This window comes from Leishmania major, chromosome 25 (genome assembly GCF_000002725.2).
Source record: "Leishmania major strain Friedlin complete genome, chromosome 25".
Lineage (NCBI taxonomy): Eukaryota > Euglenozoa > Kinetoplastea > Trypanosomatida > Trypanosomatidae > Leishmania > Leishmania major.
Window position 1 is genome coordinate 559,720 of NC_007266.2, and position 19,455 is coordinate 579,174.

Genomic DNA, 19,455 nt, shown 5'->3' on the forward strand with positions numbered 1-19,455 from the left:
TACTCTTGCAGTGATCTGTCCCTCACTGCATCAGGCGAGGAGTAAAGCGAGAGTCGGCAAGCGGGCACGCACACACGCCTCGCGTCGCTGTGCCCCCCCCCTCCTCTTTCTCCTCCTCGCCAAGTCTGGACAGGCCTCTGCGCGTGGGCTTCGTTTCCTTTTGACGCGCTCGCTCTCCCACTCGTGCACAAGAGGCACCACACAGTCAGACCGATTTAAGGAGGGGGGTCACGCGAGGTGGGAAGCAGGTGGGGAGAGGGGGTTCCAGCTGCGCCGCCTCAGGTGACAACATGCCGCAGCGTAAAACAGAGAAACCGCACGTGCGCAGAGTGCAAAGACTCCCACTCGTGCCCGCACCTTCGATCAAAACAAGAAAAAAACGAACGATGGCAAGAGCAGCTGCTGGAGAAGATGCGCGATGCATCGAGCGACGCCACCCACTTGCCCCCTCACCTTGCGAGTGTGAAATGTGCAGGCCGTTTCTCTTCTGTTTTTTTGCTTGTTTTAGTTCTTTGTGTGGCCGTTTTTTCTTAAATATTCCGTTGCTTCTTTCACCTTATCGGTTACCTGTCAGGTTACACGTGCACGTCGGTGCGGATGCGAGTGCGGGCAATCATGTAGAGTCCTATGACCCGGTGCATCATAGGGATGGAGGGGCATCCACGGCGGTTATAGTAGAGCTACGTGAAAAGGAGAGAATGACCAAGCCTTACCTATCCGTGTCGCCTGCCTCCTACACAGCCTTATACTCTTCCACTTACAAACCTTCTCTGTATCTTCGCTCTGATCGCACCTCGAGTAGCCGACGCGTATGCATTAGCCTTCGAAAGAGCCGCAACACGATGTACAAGAGGGAGCACCGCAGGTGAACGTGAGTTCCACCACGCGAAGGCAACAACCAAGAGAGGTTGTGCGTGAAGAGAAAAAAAAACGGTCGAGTCGCTCTTCTCGTCTCGCACTGTGTTGAGCTACCACAAACTTCGAAGGGGCCCCACCATGACGCTCATTCATGATCCAGAACACACACACACACACACACATACACATGCAGGTGGCCTGAGTTCCCTTAGAACACATATATATATATATATGAGCACAGTGCGAAAAAGAGACACGCACACGCCCCCACGCCGCCACACAAACGCATAGAAGAAGAAAAGAAAAAGCACAGGTGACACACAAACCCCACCACCACCACCACTAAAAAGGAGACCGACAGAGACAGAAGGGGGCATGGACGCGTCACTTCCTGCCAAGAAAAAGGCGTGTGCGTGTGTGTCTCGTTCGTCCTCCCTTTTCCGTCTCCGTTACATGCACGTTCCCTGCGCGTGTGTGCCCCCGTTTCGCTTCTCCCTTCGCCTCCATCTCTTTTTCCTTGGTTATTGTTCCGGTCTCTGTAGTTGTTGGAGGGAGGGGGGGGGGGCGGGGGCGGGGCGGCTTCGGAAAAAGGGCAAACACAAAAAAAAAGACAGAGAGAGAGAGAGAGAGACAGAGAGAGGCCACTCAACACATGCGCAGGAGGTTGGAACACTAAAGAACAAAATCCAGTAGAGAGAGAGAGAGAGAGCGAAGAGAAAGCGCGCGCGAGTGAGCGAGTGAGCGAGTGAGCAAGGCGCACGTGCAGGCTAAGAGGAGGGGAGGACGAAGAACGACAGCGGCCGAGTCTCACTCGTCATCGCCCATGGGCAGCGGCGCGTTCGCCATGGCCTGCTGCTCCGCCTCCAGCGCGGCCACCTGCTCTGCCGTAAGAGCAACCACATCTGTGTCCAGCATCGGCACCTCCACCAGCATCAGCTCGGGATCGTTGGCGAGCTTCTTCGCCAGCCACACGAACGGCTTCTCAAAGTTGTAGTTCGACTTGGCCGAGATATCGTAGTACTGCAGGCCCTTCTTGCGGTGGAAGGTGATCATCTTCGCCTTCACCTGACGGTCCGCGCAGTCTACCTTGTTGCCTACCAAGACGATGGGAATGTTGTCGCACACGCGTGTGATGTCGCGGTACCAGTTCGGCACGTTCTTGTACGTGTTGCGGCTCGTGACATCAAACATGATGATGGCGCACTGGCCTTCCACGTAGTAGCCATCGCGCAGACCACCGAACTTCTCCTGGCCGGCAGTATCCCAGCAGTTGAAGCAGATCTTGCCACGGTTCGTGTGGAAGGTCAGCGGGTGCACATCGACGCCAACGGTGGCGACGTAGCGCTTCTCGAACTCGCCGGTCAGGTGACGCTTCACGAAAGTCGTCTTACCCGTGCCACCGTCGCCGACCAGGATCAGCTTGAAGCTGGCAACGCAGTCCGAGGGTGCCTGTTGCATGATGGACAAATCTTGCGGAAAGAGGAAAGAAGCCGGTAAAAGCTCGCGTGACACCGGAGAGGGCGAGGGCGCCGAAGAAGCTATCTATAAGAATGCCGACCCAAAACAGGAAACGAAAGAGAGCGTCTGTTACAGAGGGGGACAACGTGGACGGATCCCGCGGTGGAGAATAGACTTAGCTTTGTGTGGCAGACTCTTCTATCGACGACACCCGAGCAGTCGGAGGGGGGAGAAGGAGACAGGGAGTGAGGGCCAAGAGAAGGGCGTATGGTGGAATAGAGGGCGTACACGCGCGCAACGGCACAAACACAAGTGTGTGCAGAGAGTCCGAGAGGTGAAAAGGATATTCCGGGGGACTCATAGAAAACAAACAGAGGGAAGGAATCGATAGAGAGGAAGGAGGATGTGGCTCGCACATACACACACACACATTAAATCGATGTGCCCGCATTTGGCGTACCCCACCACCACCATCAGGAGATGGGGGTGGGAAGGAGGATCGGTGCTGACATTGCATCTTCTCCTAGGACATCAAGCGAACAGAAAGCAGCATCTACAGTTTCCTGTGCTTTTCCTTCTCTGTGTCGCATGGGTGAAGAGGGAGAAGTAAGAGGACAGGGGGAGGGCGAGTGGACGCGCGCGTAGGAGCGTGTCGCCCTCCTCCCAAAGCCGCCTTTGCTCTCGTTTCTTCACTTTCAAGGTTCAGGAAAGGAGGAAGGGCAGAAATATCACACACATGCACACATTCAAACACTGAAGCAGACTGGCAGGAATACTCGAGTGCATTCGTGCGTGAGATGGGGTTTGGGAGAAGGGGAGGGGAGGGAAGTGGGATGGGGCCCAAAGAGGAGAAGGAGGGGCCGTGTCCGCAGCATGTGTGTGTTTGCGCATGCGTGTGCCATCATACGAGAGAGTTGGAGAGGACCCGAACCTGAAATCCTACAAAGAAAAAAAAGAACAGGGAGGAAGAGCACAGTGATCTCCGTCTATAGAACATCAGTCAACGTTGCATGTGCGCCATGTGTGTGCTGTTGCTTGATCACGCAGGGAGCGAGAGGGAAAAGCGAGGCGTGATGACAGCATGCCTTGATCTCCCACCGCCTCTTGAGCTCATCGTTCCCGTCTCTCTCCGGTCACCTGCCCGCGTCGGCGCAAAGAGGCAGCCACACACACACGCACACACAGAGAGAGAGAGAGAGATGATGATGATGATGTGCGCATCAGGGCGAGGGATACAAGGACCCGTAGCTTGAAAATACACCGCATGAACAAGAAAAAGCCGCAGCGCACACCATCCATCAAGCAGGGCGCACAGCACACACACACACACACACACAGCAACAAGCCTACACATACAAACACATGCTGTACTCGCATCCTCCAACACACACAGCGCTGGAAGCTGTGCAGAGCTCATCCATCTAGCACATACAAACACATACAAGCAGCCCTGATTAGCAACGTGTGATGGCCCACAGTGAGCGTCCGCTCTGGCGAGCGCCTTCGAGTGCACAGGTGATCGCCAAAGCGCCGCAGCTGCAGTATACGCCTAAATGTCACTGTCGTCAGATCCGCTGTAGTCGCTGGAGTCGTCACTGCTAAACTCGCCGCTACTCGTCGAGGTGGACAACTCACTGCTGTCTGGTTCGGAGGAAGAGGCGCTTTCGGCAGGATTGTTGGCGAGAAGCCGTGAGCGCTCGCCTCCCGCGGCAGGCGGCCGCGCGCCTGTCGCCACTCGCGGCCGACGCATCTGGTTTACAAGCGATTCGTCCTCCTCATCGCGGTTGTCGACATCGCTGTTCACGGCGCCGTCGCGAACGAGTGGACCGCGGCTGTAGCCAATGGCGTTCTGCGGTCGCTGCCGCTGCTGTTGCCTTTGACCGCGCTGCTGACGTGGCCTGCTGTTGTCGGTGTCGCTCCTTTCATCACCCGAGGTGGACTCGTCGCCGCTGCTATCCTCTTCGGCGGCGTTGCGGATGCGCACCCCGCCATTCACGCGCGGGGCGTTTTCGTACCCGTTGTCTTCGTCATCGCTCATAGCCGGCGTCAGGCTCCCGCCACCACCGCCGCGACGTCCACTCGGACGGCGCGCCATGCTGTCCGCGCGGATGTTCTTCAGCTCCTCCTTGCGCAGCCGCTCTCGCATCACCTTCAGCCTTGTCTCCTGTTCCTCGAGCAAGGCATCCTCTTTGGCGTTGTACTTTGCAATCTGGTGCTCCAGAAACTCCAAGTTGCGGTACTGCTCGAGATAGTTGACAAATTGTGTATGCAGCTTCTTCTCGTGGTTCTCGTACTCTTTGAGGAAGGCGGGGTTAGTGGCCATTGCGCTCTTGTACTGCTTCTGGGCACGCTCTAGGTGTGCCTTCTTGTTCTCGATCTTTTGCTCCAGGTTGCTCTCGTCCGCGCTGAGGTTGACGATGCTTTGCTGATACTGGTCCACCTCCTGGGTGACGTTGGTGAGCAGCTCCCGCAGACGACGCTCGAACTCGCCGACCTCGGTGGCACGAGACAAGATGCGCTGGCGGTCACCGCGCGAGTTCAGCTCTCCCTCGACCAAGAAGAAGAGACTGCTGCCGTCCGCCGTCAGTTCGCTGCACAGTTGCTGCACCGCCTTGGCGTCGCTCACGTTCTTCTGCGCCGCCATCTGCTGCAGTGCGGTGAAGTCGGGCTCCTCGGTGTCCGTCGCCTTCATCGCTTTCTTCAGCACATTCGCGAGCTTCAGCATCTCCTGCACGGCGTGCCCGTCCGCCTGGTAGAGCTTCTTCACGTTGAGCTTGATTCGCCCCTTGGCGAGGGCAACCTCACACACCTGCTTGAAGAATGTCACGCGGTTATGCTCCCGCTCAATGTTGAACGTCACCTCCGCTGATGGCTCATAGCGGGTGATAAGCCAGTGAATGCAGTCGGCGACCAGCTCTACATTCGGCTCGCGGAACGACTCCATGCTTATCAGCTGTGGATAGCCGAGGAGACGCATCGTCTCCGAGAAAGAGCGCAACTCACGAAAGGACATTGCCCTCCCCCTCCTCCTGCTCCTCCTCCACACACGCACACGCAGACAGACACACAGACGCGCTTGGCAAAGGCGCAGAAGAAAAGAAGTGAGGTGAGAGTACAGTCTATTAGCACTTGCACGGGTCGCTCAGTCACGATGGGGCTGCCGCACAGGGAAGGCTTCTGCGTACACGCTCAGACAGGCCACACCCACCTCGCACAAGCACGCATGCACACACATCAACGCGGACACGAGCGAGGAGTAGCGCTCGTAGAGGTGGACGAGAGAGACGGAGAGACGGAGAGGGGTGGAGTGAACGTCGGTAGCGAGCGAAAAGACATGCGACGAATCATCAGAAGCGAATGTGCCGATGCACCGCACATCGACACGGCACGCTCACTATCACGTGCAACTGAAAAGAGAGTCAACGCGCGGCGAGGGCCCAGCCGGCTCACCATCACCGCGAGAGCCGAGTCGTTAAATGTCGTCAGCGGTGCAGCCTGCGTTCTTTTCCGGGAAGGAGGGAAGAGAAGTTTCGCTTTCCTCTGTGCAGGTTTCACTTCAGTGTTGGGCGATGGTTCAGCATGCGGCACACACACACACGCGCACGCGAGAGCACGCAGTCATGGGCACCATGAGTGTGTGATCAAGAAAAGAGCAGTGGAGGAGTCGACACGATTTGTATATGCACAGCATTGACGCCCAGTGTGTTCTTGTGGTGGTACGTGCGTACTCGTACCTGCGTACAAGCGGGGAAATGAGTGAGAAACCACTTCTGCTTGCGAGTGGCTCATGTGCAAATACCTCTCTTGATATGCCTCATACAAGGAAAACGGCACGAGTAGCGGCAGCGGGAGGGTCACTCGTCTCCCCACCATCGTCGTCACCGGCGCTGACACGGCGCTTGTTTCTCTTCTCAACAGCCTCCTTGCTGCGTGACGAGCCTGACGCCTTGCCTTTTCTCCCACCTGAGGTGGCCGTCTTCGCTGCCCGAGCCGGCGACACTGTAGATGTTGATGCCGCGTTCACGTCACTCACAGCATTATCATCTTCTGCCGGGTCGACGGAGAGATCCGCAGTGCGGCTCGTGGTCGTCGATGACAGCGTTCGAGAAGCGGTAAAGCTAGTTGCTCCAGCGGAAATGCTGTGAAGATCATCATCGTCATCCAGCTTAAACTCCTCAATAGGTGCACTGGCGCTTACCTTATTCTGTTCACTAAAGATGTCGTCAAAGTCGAGATCGAGCAAATCCGTCGCTGCTCCACTCTTACCAGGCTTACCAGAGCCATCCGAAGCGCTACGATACACGGAGTAGCCGATACTGCTGCTGTCTGCGTGCCCCGCTGAAGTGGATTGCTTCGCATCAGCCAAGAGGAACGTGCCATCCAAGCTAAGCGCGGCCCTTTCCTGCGCCTGCCGCGCCGTGTGCTCACGCAAGAGCTGCTTCGCCTCCGCGTCGAAAAAGCGCGGCACGAGCTGCTCGCGCGGCGTCATTCCATCGTCGCCATATCGGAGCAGAGTGTGATACAGAGCGTCCCACGTCATACGTGCGTCGTTGCCGGCCCGATGCGCCGGTAGCGTTGGAGGGATGTGCAGCCACTGCACGAGATCCGCAAGCTTCCACGACGGCGGATGCTTATCTATGGTGACGGGACGTCGACGATGTGCATCGCGAATGAGGTGAATTGTGTCGCCAAAGACAAAACTGGGCGGCAGCTCCATGTGGAACTTCTCGAGTGTCCATTTGATCAGCGACACATCCGCGAGCTTTCCGCCGTGGGAGAGCAACAGGATGCGCTCCTCGGAGCCAGATATCTCGTCTGGCTGCGGTGTCTGGACAAACTTAAGAAACTGCTGCCACGCCTCAACGAACGGGATACCCTCCCTTTCCAGCATCATGTCCGTAATGTGCGTCAGCTCCTCGACCCCCGGGCCCTGCTTGCGGCCGCAGACAGGTCGAACGAGGCATGAAAACGTTTCGTCGAGAAGCGGTGAGTACAGTCCTAGCTCCGTGATGTCCTCCGTCGGTCCATCTGCCGTGAACACCGGCGGCCCAGTAAACTCCATGTCAAATGTGAACACACGGAACGGGACAGAGAGGTACAGCTCGTACACGATCCTCTTCGTGAGCTGAGTGCACAGCCGCCCATCCATGGCCAGGAGCTTCCCCTCAGTGATACCGAGGCTCTCCAGCTGCCGCTCGCAGTGCTCCAGCAGGAAGCCGCGTTGGATCGGAAGCGACGGTGTCATGCCTAGTTGTATCTGCGTGAGCGCTTCAAGGGGGTTCAGTTGGCCCTTAAGCACGACCGACGCTTTTCGGCGCAGCGTCGCGTATGACCGTCGCAGCATCGAGTGTGGGGATCAGAAAATCTGGGTGAAAGGAGGGGGCAAAGACCACCGCCCACGGATACTGACCCCACGTACCCGCACACAGAGGGAGGGAGGGGGCAATGTAGGGGGTTGACAACGACAGAAGAGAAAAGAACGCTTAAAACAATCTCTGTGAAGAACCGCTCCGTGCGGCACGAAATGCGCGTATTTTTTTTTTTGGCAGGCTTCAAAAGTGTAGCAACGCTGCAGGGCAGATGAGCGTGGGTCAGGTAAGAGAAGCAGTTAGAGATTACGCGCGTGAGAGCAGGCAAGACTGAAAGTAAAGACAAACGGGATCACCTTGCCTCTGCGGTGCAGTCTTACTCCCCTTTCTTTCGACTCTGATAAACCTCCCTCCCTGGCACCTACACTACAATGTCAGTCGAAGGCGTGGTACACGCACAAAAAGCGGGGCAGACACCTATGGGACTGTGCGGGTGTGGTCGCGGCGCAGGCAAAGGAACGTTCACCGCTACCAGCTCTTACCACTCAACGCATAGGCAACGTGACCGTGTGCGCCGCTACTCTTACCCTCCTCTTCTTTCATGTAGGGCCGCATAGACAGACAAAGGGCGGTGCGCACGAGCAGGCGAGGCACACACACACACACACACACACACACAGCACATGGGAGGAAAGCGGTGCACAGGAAAGAGAGCCATGGAGCAAGAAGGGAGACGAGGAGGAGAGAAGAGAGAAAAGGTGGGGAAGGGCTTAGGCTGTAGTTCAACAGAGAGCAGTGGTAGTGGCAGAGGCAGATCGTGATAGTGAGTTTCTCTTCCGAGGAATGTGATTGTCTTCGACGCCTCCTTCGTTTCACGAGAGCGTTATCAGGGCGAGGGAGGGAGCAAGAGCCTTGCGAAGACCCGAGATGAGCCCGGGGGAACGGCAACACGCAAAAAGAAGAGGTGTACGGATGGGAAAAGAACAACAGTCATGGTCACCCCCTCCCATCACATTCACCTCCACTTCTCTTGCAACGCGCGTGGGCGACAGATTAACAGCGCCGGCAAGAGAACACTTGCTCCTTCCACACGTTCACGCACGCGCGCACGTTGATAGGCGCTGCCTCTTATGCGTCACCCCGCCCTTTTTTCTTTTGCGTGCGTGTGCGCACGCGCGATTTATATTTTGTCGACTTACTTGGCGTCTCAGCGCAGAGGGGTGTAAATTATAAAGAGAGCGAGAGAGAGAGAGAGAGAGGAAACAAAACAAGCGGGGAGTGAGAGAAAAGGAATGACGTCATGCACAGCGCATCCAGTCCACAAGCTCGATAAGGTAATGAGAGAAAGACAAACAACAGAGAACAAAACAGAAAAAAAAGGAGAAGACGCGTAGTCTAGATCGTGGTTTCCTTTTGTGTGTATGCACAGGGGTGCGAATATACAAAAAAGGTGAAAAGGGCGTGCAAAATAATATATAAAACGTATAATATATATGTATATATATATAGACAGGCGTGTGTTCCTGCATACGATCCGTGACTTTCTGTCTTTGACTGCTCTTCCTTTTCTTGTTTGTTTCACTTTTCCCTTGCCCCCGTATTTCTTCATTGCAGGGAATATAGTAGAGTGTTTCATCCCTACCCTCCATTTCCCTCTCTTTCGAGCGTCAGCACAAGGGACACGCAGGCGCAGGCGAAGGCACAGACGCACGCGCAGACGCCTCAGAAAGTGGGTGTGTGTCGGTGACAGAGGGGAGAGAGAGAAGGGTGAGTGGAGATGAGAAGATCGGCACAGGCATATCGATCAAGAGCATTGCAAAAGAGATAAGGTAAAGAGACACTCTACATGTTCAAAGCAAAAGCCATAAAAAGAGACAAAAAAAAAGGAGGAAGTGAGACTTCCACACACAGACCTTGCTGGTACCTTACCGCCACCTCACAGTCCCACACAGCCTCTCACAGTCGCTCAAGGAGAAGCCTTTGGTTTGTTGTTTTGTGACTTGACGGGAGGGAATCATCAAGTGCTGTGGGAGAGTTTCACCGCTTCCACGTCGACACTTATGTGGGGCTTTTCCTTTCGCCGTCACAGTACACTCGCGGAGCAAGTTAGGAGGAAGAGGGGGAGGGAAGAGAGAGACGGAGGGAAGACAAAGAAAAATGGCGCAAAAGGGGGTGGCGGAAAAAAAAAGTACGAGAAGGCACGTGAAAGAAGACGCAGAGAGGGAGAGAGAACAAACAACAAAAAAAGGCGGAAAACGCCCACAAGCACTGTATGTTGTTTCATTTCTCTACCTCCTCGCGCTTTCTCTCCCCCTCCTCGTCCCACCCCTTTCGTCTTCCATTTTTGCTGTCTTCGATGGTCCCTTTCCCCTGTACAAAACGGAAAAACGAAAAGGGGTCAGGGCAGAAGGTTCATGTTTTCGTTTTGCTTCTCTCTGCGTCGTCTCTTCTTGTCTCTTCACTTCGTTCCTTGTATGTATGTATGTATGTGTGTGTGTGTGTGGGGGGGGGGGGGGGGGGTCGGTAAAGAAGAGCTGAAATCAACAACACGGCGACGCCGGTGACACGCTCCTTGATCGATCGAGCAAGTAAAAAAAGCGAAGGGATAACCCAAGAGAAGAAAAAAAGAACGAGAAGAGGAGCAGCAATAGTCAGCACAGGCACACAAAAACACACACAGGCAAAGAACCACAACAGTTGAAGAACGAAAGGGTAGCAGAACAAGAACCGGAAAAGAAAGAGGAGAAGCCCGTAGGCAGTAGGGGGAGGGAGAGGGGGCGTTAGGGAGAGACAGAGAGAGAGAGAGACGTCGCGTTTGAACGCCGCTTTTACGTCTTCTGGCGTCATCACCACCGTTACGAACGCATCACACACACACACACACGTATAACAAAAAGCACATGCAAGAGAGAGACGGACATTCTCCGGCCGTTCACACCCAAATGTATAGCAGCAGCAAAAGGAAGGGTCGAGAGCGACAGAAAGCACAAAAGCGGCATGACGCGAGCACGTGGCGGGGAGAGACTACTCGCGAGTGTAGTCGGGAGGGCAGGAAAAGAAAAAGAAGGGAGAGGAGAGAACCGATAGGGAGAGAGGTAGACACGAAAACCTCGAAGGAGCGAGAGAGAGGTGTCGACTCACACCCTCCCAGACGTGCACCAGTACTGCATCCGTCATATACCTTTTTTTTGCTGTTCACTGGTTTAGTGAACGTTGCTACACCTCGATTCGCTCACTCCTTTGAGAAGCGAGAGAGAACAGTGCAAAAAAGGGGAGGGATCAGAAAGAAAAAGGGAAACAAGCGAGAAGAAAAGCATGGTGAAGAGAGACAGAGAGGCGCGAGTCTACACACACATGCGCACCAGCGAAGGAAAAAACGCACACGCACACGACCGCGCACAAGAGTAACACAACGGAGAGGTTGAAAAGAACAAAGAGAGACCGCCGACAAAGGGGGCGCGGTAATCCACAACAGAGAACGCGAAAAGATACCTTACGTTTCAACGTTTCCACTCTGCCGCAGAACACAAGCTTAGCGCAGCTCTACCCCCGGCACTGCCACGGGCCCCACACACCGCGTGGCGCCAAGCAGCCGTAGACACGCGCCAGTGCAGAAGTGCGCCGACCCAGCCGGCGAAGCGCGGCCTCCGCCCCAGACCCTATACCCACCCTCCCCCGCTCCGCAGGGTCGCCCCCACAGCCGCTCACCTCGTGGCCGGTCGCCACCTTGCGCATCCCTCGGGGCGTCTCGGGCTCCCCGAGCCAGGGGGCGGTGAGGGCCGGGTGGGATACGCTCGGGTCATGGCGGCATACTGCCCATCATATGGTTCGCACAAACACCTTCACAGCTGCAGGCCTCCCCCACGCAGCGCCATCCAGGACATGGCTGGCGACACCCGTAGCGATAAATCGCTCTGACTTCGCTACGTCGTAGGTGCCTGACCCTGGCACCACCAGAGGTGGTCCGGCACGGACGGGGATAGGGGGAGGGGCAGCCTGGCTTCCCCCGCAGAGAGTGGGTACTGAACCCTGGATGCCACGCTGAGGAGGCCAGCATCGGTCACTGAAACGACGGAGGAAGAAAAGAAGAAAAAAGACCGCGGAAGAGGTGGCAATACGGTCAAGCCAAGATAGGAGGAGAGGGAAGTCAGCCATTGCAGGTGGAAGAGCACGTGAGAGGGAAAGAAAGACGGTGACGCAAAGTGAAAGCAAGAAGCATTGGAAGAAACGAAGAAAAAGACTATCAGTACACACACTCTTGAGTTCACGTCCGCTTTCACCTGCAAGTTCTTGTTATACAGGGTTGTATCTCTCTCCCTTACCCCTTCCCCTTTGCAGATGCCGTGCACCATCGCTGCCGCTTCTATCCGTCGCGAAAGACGAAGAGGTGGCACAAGGAGAGACCTCACAAAGAAGCATTGGGTGAAAAGATGCATAACACACAGAAACCAAGGGGAAAGAGGCGGAAGACGGAGAATCTACTCTTGTCCGAGAGCAAAAGATATGTATGCGCGCTTGCACATACCATATATACGGGCTGATGGGAGCGTTGGAGAGCGTTGAATAGAGAGCAGGAAAAAGTAAAACCCGAAAAAGAGCTTTTCGTGATAACCCAGCAGCAAATCGCAAGAATTCAAATAGAGAAGGGAGACAAGCGAATTTCTGTCTGACACCCACACGCAGCCACGGCCACACATTGCGTGTCCATCCATTGGCGGAGAGGCGGAGAAAGAAGGGGCGGCTTGACGTTCCAAATCTGAAGATCAGCCACGAGATGTGCAGGGCAGGTTCCCCTTGCACGTACGTCCAACTGCATTCGAGCTTTCCCTATTTTTAAGGTTCAGGTGGTGGTGGAGGGCAACGCGCGTGCACATCCGTGTTACTAGCGCCCATGTGATGTAAAGCTCATCACAAAAAGACTTGCGTCATACCCCTGTGGAGGTGGTGGAAAAGAAAAAGAGAGAGAGAGAGAGACAGGGGACCGGACAAGTACTACACAAGTGCTATGCAAAAGAGGGACTTAGAGTAGGCGAGAGAGAGAGAAAAAAAAAAACGGGAGGAGAAACGAAGTAAATCAAAATAAAACTAAAAAGGAAAGGCGCAAGGGAGAAAGAGTAAACATAACTGGAGCTAAAATGAGCAAACAAACAAACAAACAAACAAACAAACAAAGCAGAATGAAAAAGAAGGAGGTAGGGGAAAACGGAAGGATCTCTGCCTTTCTTCTTGGTTTCGCATTTTTCTTTGGGGAGAGGGGGGGGGGATTTTGCGTGATTGATAAGAACCGCATGCGGAGACTCGCAGTAATGGGCATGGTGGTAGTCATTGCAGTGGGAAGAAAGGCCGAACACATACACAAAACAAAAGAGCACCCACATAACGAGAAACAGAGAAGTACGCACGAAAAAAAAGGGGGAAGAAGAGTGGCAGTGAGGCAAAGCAGTATCGAAGAAGGTGCGAAATGGCGAGAGGGATAAAGGGACGAGAACAAAAAAAAAGATGTAAAAGGAGGGATGGGATATCACAGAAGAAGATGGAAGGAAACTAAAGGGAGAAAAAGTGGAGGGGTGGGGGATGAATATGTAAGGCATAAAAATCAAGCAAGAGAGACACAAGCGTGTCTATGCATTTAGCAGCAGGGGAGAAACGGAGAGAAAATGGCAAAGGAGAGACGAAGATGCGAAGAAGTTCCTTATACGGCCCCGCCCTCTTCCCCAACTCCGTTTCTACCAGAAACTGAGGAGGAGCAAGAAAAGGGGGAGAAGCGGACAAGGCGCTGTCTTCGCTGCGTGTTCGGATAGCTTCGTCTTACCACGTCGCTATTCCTTTTACTTCTCTGCTCATTGGAACTTGCAGGTGCATTTACCTGCAGGGCTGCTGTTGCGTGATGCAGGTTCCCCGAAGCACCCACTGCTGCCATTCCTTCTCAGCAGCCTCCTCGATCGCAGAGGACCATGTGGTGGTAGAAGAGGTAAATGAAGGCATCAGCTTTGATGTCCTACGCACTGCCTCCTCGCGTGTCAGCGTCTCTCCTGTGAGAAGGTTCAAGTACAGAACAGCTGGCTTTTGAGTTGCTGAGCGAGGGGGTACGGGCGCCGCCGTGTCTTCGGCGCACGCATCATCATATGGCCACCCCAGCACCTCCACGATGTCCAAACCTCCGAAAACGTACGGGCGGGAGGGGGTGAGAAGGCCCAAGCGCACGTGCAGGTACAGATTGCCGTTCCCGCTGCTTGCATCATCTTCACACACACTGCTCTCCCTTGTGTTTGTCGGGCTGTCGTCAGACACGTGCAGCCGCTTTCGCTGGCAGTAATGCGCTCGCGCCATGGATAATGGAGCCAGCCGAGGCAGCCTTGTGGAGAACGAGTCGAGTCCGACACGGTTCCACGCCAGCGACCGCCTCCGGAGCGTCAGAGGCTCAGGCAGAAGCTGACTCAGGGTGTACTGGGGCACAAAGGAGGATGCAGCGGATAGTGCATGATCTTGCGGAGCGGTTTCCCACGCGCTGATCAGCGGGCCGAGCAACGCCGCCCTGCGCTGCGGCTGAACAACCACCCAGTCGCCAACCTGGAGGTCGCAGTCGGCATCGAAGTTGGGCAGGTAGCCGTACATGTCCACCAACGAAAGGAACGGTGGAATTGCTGTCATTGTGCGAAGAAAAAGAAAACAAAGCAAGAGAAGAAACAGACAAAAAACTAGGGGTGCTATAGAGATATATGGTAGGTATTGAATGGTGTGTGGATACCTGTGCGCGTGTGTGTGTATAGCTACTGAAACCAATAACAACGATAGAGGTGGTATATCGTGTATTGATCAATCGCAACTCGCAAAGACGATCGCCTCCGGCAGCAACATGCGCGGACGCTCAGAGAGACAATCTTCACACTTTCTGACTTTCCCCCTTTCCTCTTTCTGCGCGCACAACAGAAGTAGAGTGAAGCAGAGGAAAAAAACGAAAGTCACTTGTGTCTGTTACTGGTGGTGGTATTGCGTACTACTTCCCTGACGAGACGAGAGAGAGAGAGCGTGCAATGCAAAGATGGAAAAAAAAATCGAGTGGAGAAAAGAGGGAAAAGCAAAGGGCGCCACAAACAGCGAAGACAAGAGTGAGCAACACAAAAAAAGGACAAACGAAATCGAAAGTTCGAAGAAAAGCCGACAAGAGACCTGGAATATGCCGTGAATGCGTGAGTCGATACGTGCGAGGCAGCGCGAGAGACAGCACCGGGGGAGGCAGAAAGAGATCAATGCAAAATGGAAAAGGCGCCCGCACACACGCACACGCACACACACACACACATACACACACACACACACACACACACACGCGGAAACCAGTGAAGAGAGAAAAAAAGGTGAACAGGGAAGAATGAAGGAGGTGCGGACGACGAGAGAAGACAAGAGCAAAACGAAAAATAGTATTTATATATTTATATATATATATATATATGTGTGTGTTGCTAAAACGGAAAGGGCAACACAAAGGGGAGGAGGGGTAGGGCCAGATCAATGAACGAAAAAAAAGAAAAAGAATGAAAAACAGTGTGAAACAAATAAGATAGAAACAGCGATGAAACTAAGCACTGGAGAAAACAAAAACGAATTGTGTATGGGAAGGGAATCACTGAGGTACACAAACACACGCACTCGCCTGCGTCTGGCAGAATCTCGCTGAGTGAACGGTGTGGGGGATTCGCTGTTACTGTTCCACCAAGCCACAAGGTTGCTGCCAACGCAACTGAAAAGGAAGGGAAAGAGAGTGTGGGTGCGCACCCTCTGACTGATCTATAGCCGTACAAGCGATGACGAAGAGGAAGAAAAAAAGGTGCAAGGGCTTCGAGTGCCAGTTCGTGTCTTACAAATGCTAGGTTGGTTCCACACACACACACACACACACACACGCGCACTCGCACGCAGAATGTACACGAGGAGCACCCTGCAAAAGAGTTTCTTGTTAAGGGGTGAAGAAGAGAGGCGCGTTCGACGAAAGCGAGGGTGGGGAGCAGTGTTGTATTTTGTGTGTGAAAGCGGCTATGTTCTCGATACAGATCTTGAGCTAAATGGAGGGGAACAAACAAGCACACCAAAAACCGCGAAACAAAAAGATGTGCGTGGCAAAGAGGGAAGACGAGCGTGAGAAGAAGCGAGTGAAGCGCTTTGAAAGGGGTGGCTCGAAAGCGAGAACGCTGATGGTTGTTGTTTTTTGTATTCGCTTTTGCGTGAGCTGTGCTTCTTCTGCGTTTGATTCGTCGACCTCGGTATGACGGTCGTGTGTGCACGTGTGCGTGGCGCAAGCGTCGAGTCGGAAACGAGGGAGAGAAATAAGACAGAGGAGGAACGAAAAAGAAAGCATGTGAGGCGTGGACCATTTCGCGGCACATGAGCTGGCACGTACGGACCGCAGTCGTTACTCTCGACCCTTTACCTCCGATTCCAGCAGTGCCAATGTGGCCCTCAGCACCGGAACAACAAAGCACGCGTAGTCGTACGTATCGATCGAGGCAACAGCCTGCTTCAAATCACAACTATCGGCAAGCAATAAAAAACGCAGTTTCTCATTATGACGCTGTCGGCAAACCTTTACACCTCTGTGTTCCATATACCACTCAATCCCCTCTCCCTATGCTGAGGTGTTCTCCTTGTGTTGTACGTTTTCTTTTGATATCCGTTCAATTCGATAACAGGTGCGAACATGAAAGTGAGGGCGAAAAAAAAAAGGAGGGATGGGCAACATGTGCATGTAAAGCGATACGAAAGGCGCAGGATAGCAAAGCGAACCCAAGAAGCCATAAAAACGGAGACGGCAGTGAGAGGTGAGCAGAAGACACGCGTGAGATTCACTCTACAAATGGAGAGCGATGAGCAAAATGGAAACAGTGGCAAGCGCACGCCTTCCTTTCATGTGCACCTGAAAGTAAATTGGAGCGACGATCTTGATTGCTATGAAAAAAAAAGGTGCGAGTGGCGCCCTGAGCAGGGTGCGGAGGAGGCGGGTGCCAACACCAAAAAGGTTCACATACGTGTCATCCTCCGCCCTCTTGCTCTGCTACCCGATTGGCACGATGAGTGCACATAGAGCCCATGGAAGCGTGTGACACATCTCTTCACCACCACACAACACGGCGACCACTGCATTCTCTTCATCTCCCCTCTTTTTATGACCCCTACGCGACGGCAACTCTTGTGATGCGCCACTACCTCTCGCTGGGGGAAGAGAAGAGGGGGCGGGGCTCTCCCCCGTCTTGCTCCACACACACACACACACACACACACACAAACAGCAGCGGTCACTTTTGAACCTTTGGTACGAAAAGGACGGTAAAGAGGATCTGCACATCCAAATGTGTGGGTTATGCGAAGACAGCCAAGCGTAAAGGACGGCTGCAGCAAAGAAAGAAGGGGCGCCGACAGATACAACAAAGAGATGGTTCCTCTACAAGAGCGCGTAGCGAATGATGTACATGGGTCCGCCGATGGCCAGCGCCACAATGACCAGGAAAATAATCAACACTACTATTTTCTCTACAGGCTCATATTCGTCAAACGCAACCTCCCGACCCAAACGCTTAATGATGCGGTAGATCGGGTTGCACTGCCTCACGGTGGCTGGCGGCACCTCGGTGTAGTGCTTGGAGGTGTCCTGTGGCGGGTACGGCCTTCGGCTACGGTGAACAGTCGTGGCCGTGGCGTACATTTCTGGATTCCTGGCGTTTAAGCCACGAAACACCGTTTTCGATAGGATTCAGAGCTTCAGAGCGCGTGAGACACAAGTCTTTCAAAGCTGCGCGTAAAGAATGTGCTGTGGCTTTGAGAGGGCTGCGTGAGCCAGATTGAACTGCTTTACCGTTTTCTTTTGTGTGTGTGCAAAGAATCCCGAAAGATTCTCGAGCGAGTGATGTGCACGTGAGAAGACGAGGAGAAGAGCAGGAGAACACGTTGAGGACGAGTGAACGTGAGCAACGGTACGAGGCGCGACATAAGGCACACACACACACACACACATTAGCGATTAGGTACTCGAGCAAGTCGGCATATGCGCACCACGACACTCATCCAGAGCTACAACTGAGGAGATAAGCATCGTAGACTGAGAGCGTGTCAGAGGACGCCTCGATCCCTACTGCGAAGCGACTGATGTGTGACCTCTTTGGTGGCATCCTTGCCGTCTCTGCGCCTCTGCCGCAAGCGTGGGCGACCGCTGTGGAGCTGTTCAGTAGCCAACGTGTGCAGCAGACCTGCTTGATGGTAGCAGTCAAGATATGGAAGGGCAAAGCGTGACCACGAACGGAGCTCATGGCGGCGTACTCAGCGGAATGGCGGTCTCCTCTTCCTTTCCCCTGTTTACCCAAGCAAGCGCTCCTCCCTCGCGTTTCTCATATGTCGCCTCCTTTTTCTCAACGCGTCTATTTATCTGCCATACAGCATGGGCACAACGCCACTCTACCCCCGGCACTGCCACGGGCCCCACACACCGCGTGGTGCCAAGCAGCCGTAGACACGCGCCAGTGCAGAAGTGCGCCGACCCAGTGAGCGAAGCGCGGCCTCCGCCCCAGACCCTATACCCACCCTCCCCCGCTCCGCAGGGTCGCCCCACAGCCGCTCACCTCGTGGCCGGTCGCCACCTTGCACATCCCTCGGGGCGTCTCGGGCTCCCCGAGCCAGGGGGCGGTGAGGGCCGGGTGGGATACGCTCGGGTCATGGCGGCATACTGCCCATCATATGGTTCGCACAAACACCTTCACAGCTGCAGGCCTCCCCCACGCAGCGCCATCCAGGACATGGCTGGCGACACCCGTAGCGATAAATCGCTCTGACTTCGCTACGTCGTAGGTGCCTGACCCTGGCACCACCAGAGGTGGTCCGGCACGGACAGGGATAGGGGGAGGGGCAGCCTGGCTTCCCCCGCAGAGAGTGGGTACTGAACCCTGGATGCCACACCCGGAGGTGTCCCCTGTCATCAGGGTTCTCACTTGATACGAGGAAACAAGAGCCCGGTCCTTTGCACATATGCCTTCCAGCCAGCGTGACGACTCATCCGGATGTCCTTGGCGAGCATTGATGGAAGAAAAAGACCCGTCCAGATCGTCAGTAAGATCACCCACGAGCTCGTGCGACCCGAAACAAAGGCAAAGGACCCATAGATCATTACCTCACCAAGGTAGTTGGGGTTTCGCGTACGGGCAAAGAAACCGTTTGTAATGAGGCCTTTGCGCTCTCGCAGCACGAAGTATTTCTGCCCATCCGCCCCCATCATGATCGCGAGGCCGACAGCGTACACCACTGTCGCGGCACAGAGAGCGACGTTCGACCGCTCTGCACCTTGCATTATAGAGTTGTAGGCGATCATCCAGTAAGGGCCAAGCACCGCCGCGAAGGCGGCAATGGCGCTCCCGATGGTGATGTTTTGATCCCACCGTGGATCCGGGAAGACCAGGTGCTTCAGGTACCAGCAGAGCCCGTAGCTGCCGTGCAAGGCGGTGTAAGTCGTCGCAGTGGCGGAGAAGTTTCCAGACCTCCACATCATGGCACTACAGACAAAAAGCGTCGTGCATTTTTGAAAATTGATGACGTGAGCAAGCTTGATGCACCGTGGTCCACCAAGCAAGGAGGTGGAGAGGTAGTCACTGAAGCCCATCCATTTGCGCACGCACCGTTGAAATAGAGACTCCGGCGCCTGTTTATTCGGCTCCTCCTCGACTGCGGTGCCTGACTGAGGTCTGGCACGGTCTTGTGCAGACATGGTAGAAGGTTACCCTTCGAGGCAACTTCTCTAAGAAAACGACAAACAAAAGGAGTCTGTGAAGAGCAGCGGCTTGATAGTATCCTT

The 19,455-nt window shown here is 54.5% G+C and overlaps 5 protein-coding genes across 5 annotated transcripts; all 5 read right to left on the minus strand.

Annotated features, from left to right (window-relative positions):
• Positions 1-1,665: 1,665 nt before the first annotated feature.
• Positions 1,666-2,316, minus strand: LMJF_25_1420 (putative GTP-binding protein; the record flags this gene model as incomplete). The annotated part of the gene is made up of 1 exon (XM_001683845.1): positions 1,666-2,316. The coding sequence occupies one exon, from the start codon at positions 2,314-2,316 to the stop codon at positions 1,666-1,668; it is 651 nt and encodes a 216-aa protein (XP_001683897.1).
• A 1,549-nt stretch (positions 2,317-3,865) lies between these two features.
• LMJF_25_1430 (conserved hypothetical protein) lies at positions 3,866-5,329 on the minus strand (the record flags this gene model as incomplete). The annotated part of the gene is made up of 1 exon (XM_001683846.1): positions 3,866-5,329. The coding sequence occupies one exon, from the start codon at positions 5,327-5,329 to the stop codon at positions 3,866-3,868; it is 1,464 nt and encodes a 487-aa protein (XP_001683898.1).
• Positions 5,330-6,130: 801 nt separating this feature from the next.
• Positions 6,131-7,660, minus strand: LMJF_25_1440 (conserved hypothetical protein; the record flags this gene model as incomplete). Its single annotated transcript, XM_001683847.1, has 1 exon — positions 6,131-7,660. One exon carries the CDS (start codon positions 7,658-7,660, stop codon positions 6,131-6,133), a length of 1,530 nt encoding a protein of 509 aa, XP_001683899.1.
• A 5,827-nt stretch (positions 7,661-13,487) lies between these two features.
• On the minus strand, positions 13,488-14,276 carry LMJF_25_1443 (conserved hypothetical protein; the record flags this gene model as incomplete). Its single annotated transcript, XM_001683848.1, has 1 exon — positions 13,488-14,276. The coding sequence occupies one exon, from the start codon at positions 14,274-14,276 to the stop codon at positions 13,488-13,490; it is 789 nt and encodes a 262-aa protein (XP_001683900.1).
• Positions 14,277-18,594: 4,318 nt separating this feature from the next.
• LMJF_25_1445 (conserved hypothetical protein) lies at positions 18,595-19,368 on the minus strand (the record flags this gene model as incomplete). Its single annotated transcript, XM_001683849.1, has 1 exon — positions 18,595-19,368. One exon carries the CDS (start codon positions 19,366-19,368, stop codon positions 18,595-18,597), a length of 774 nt encoding a protein of 257 aa, XP_001683901.1.
• Between the last annotated feature and the right edge of the window lie 87 nt (positions 19,369-19,455).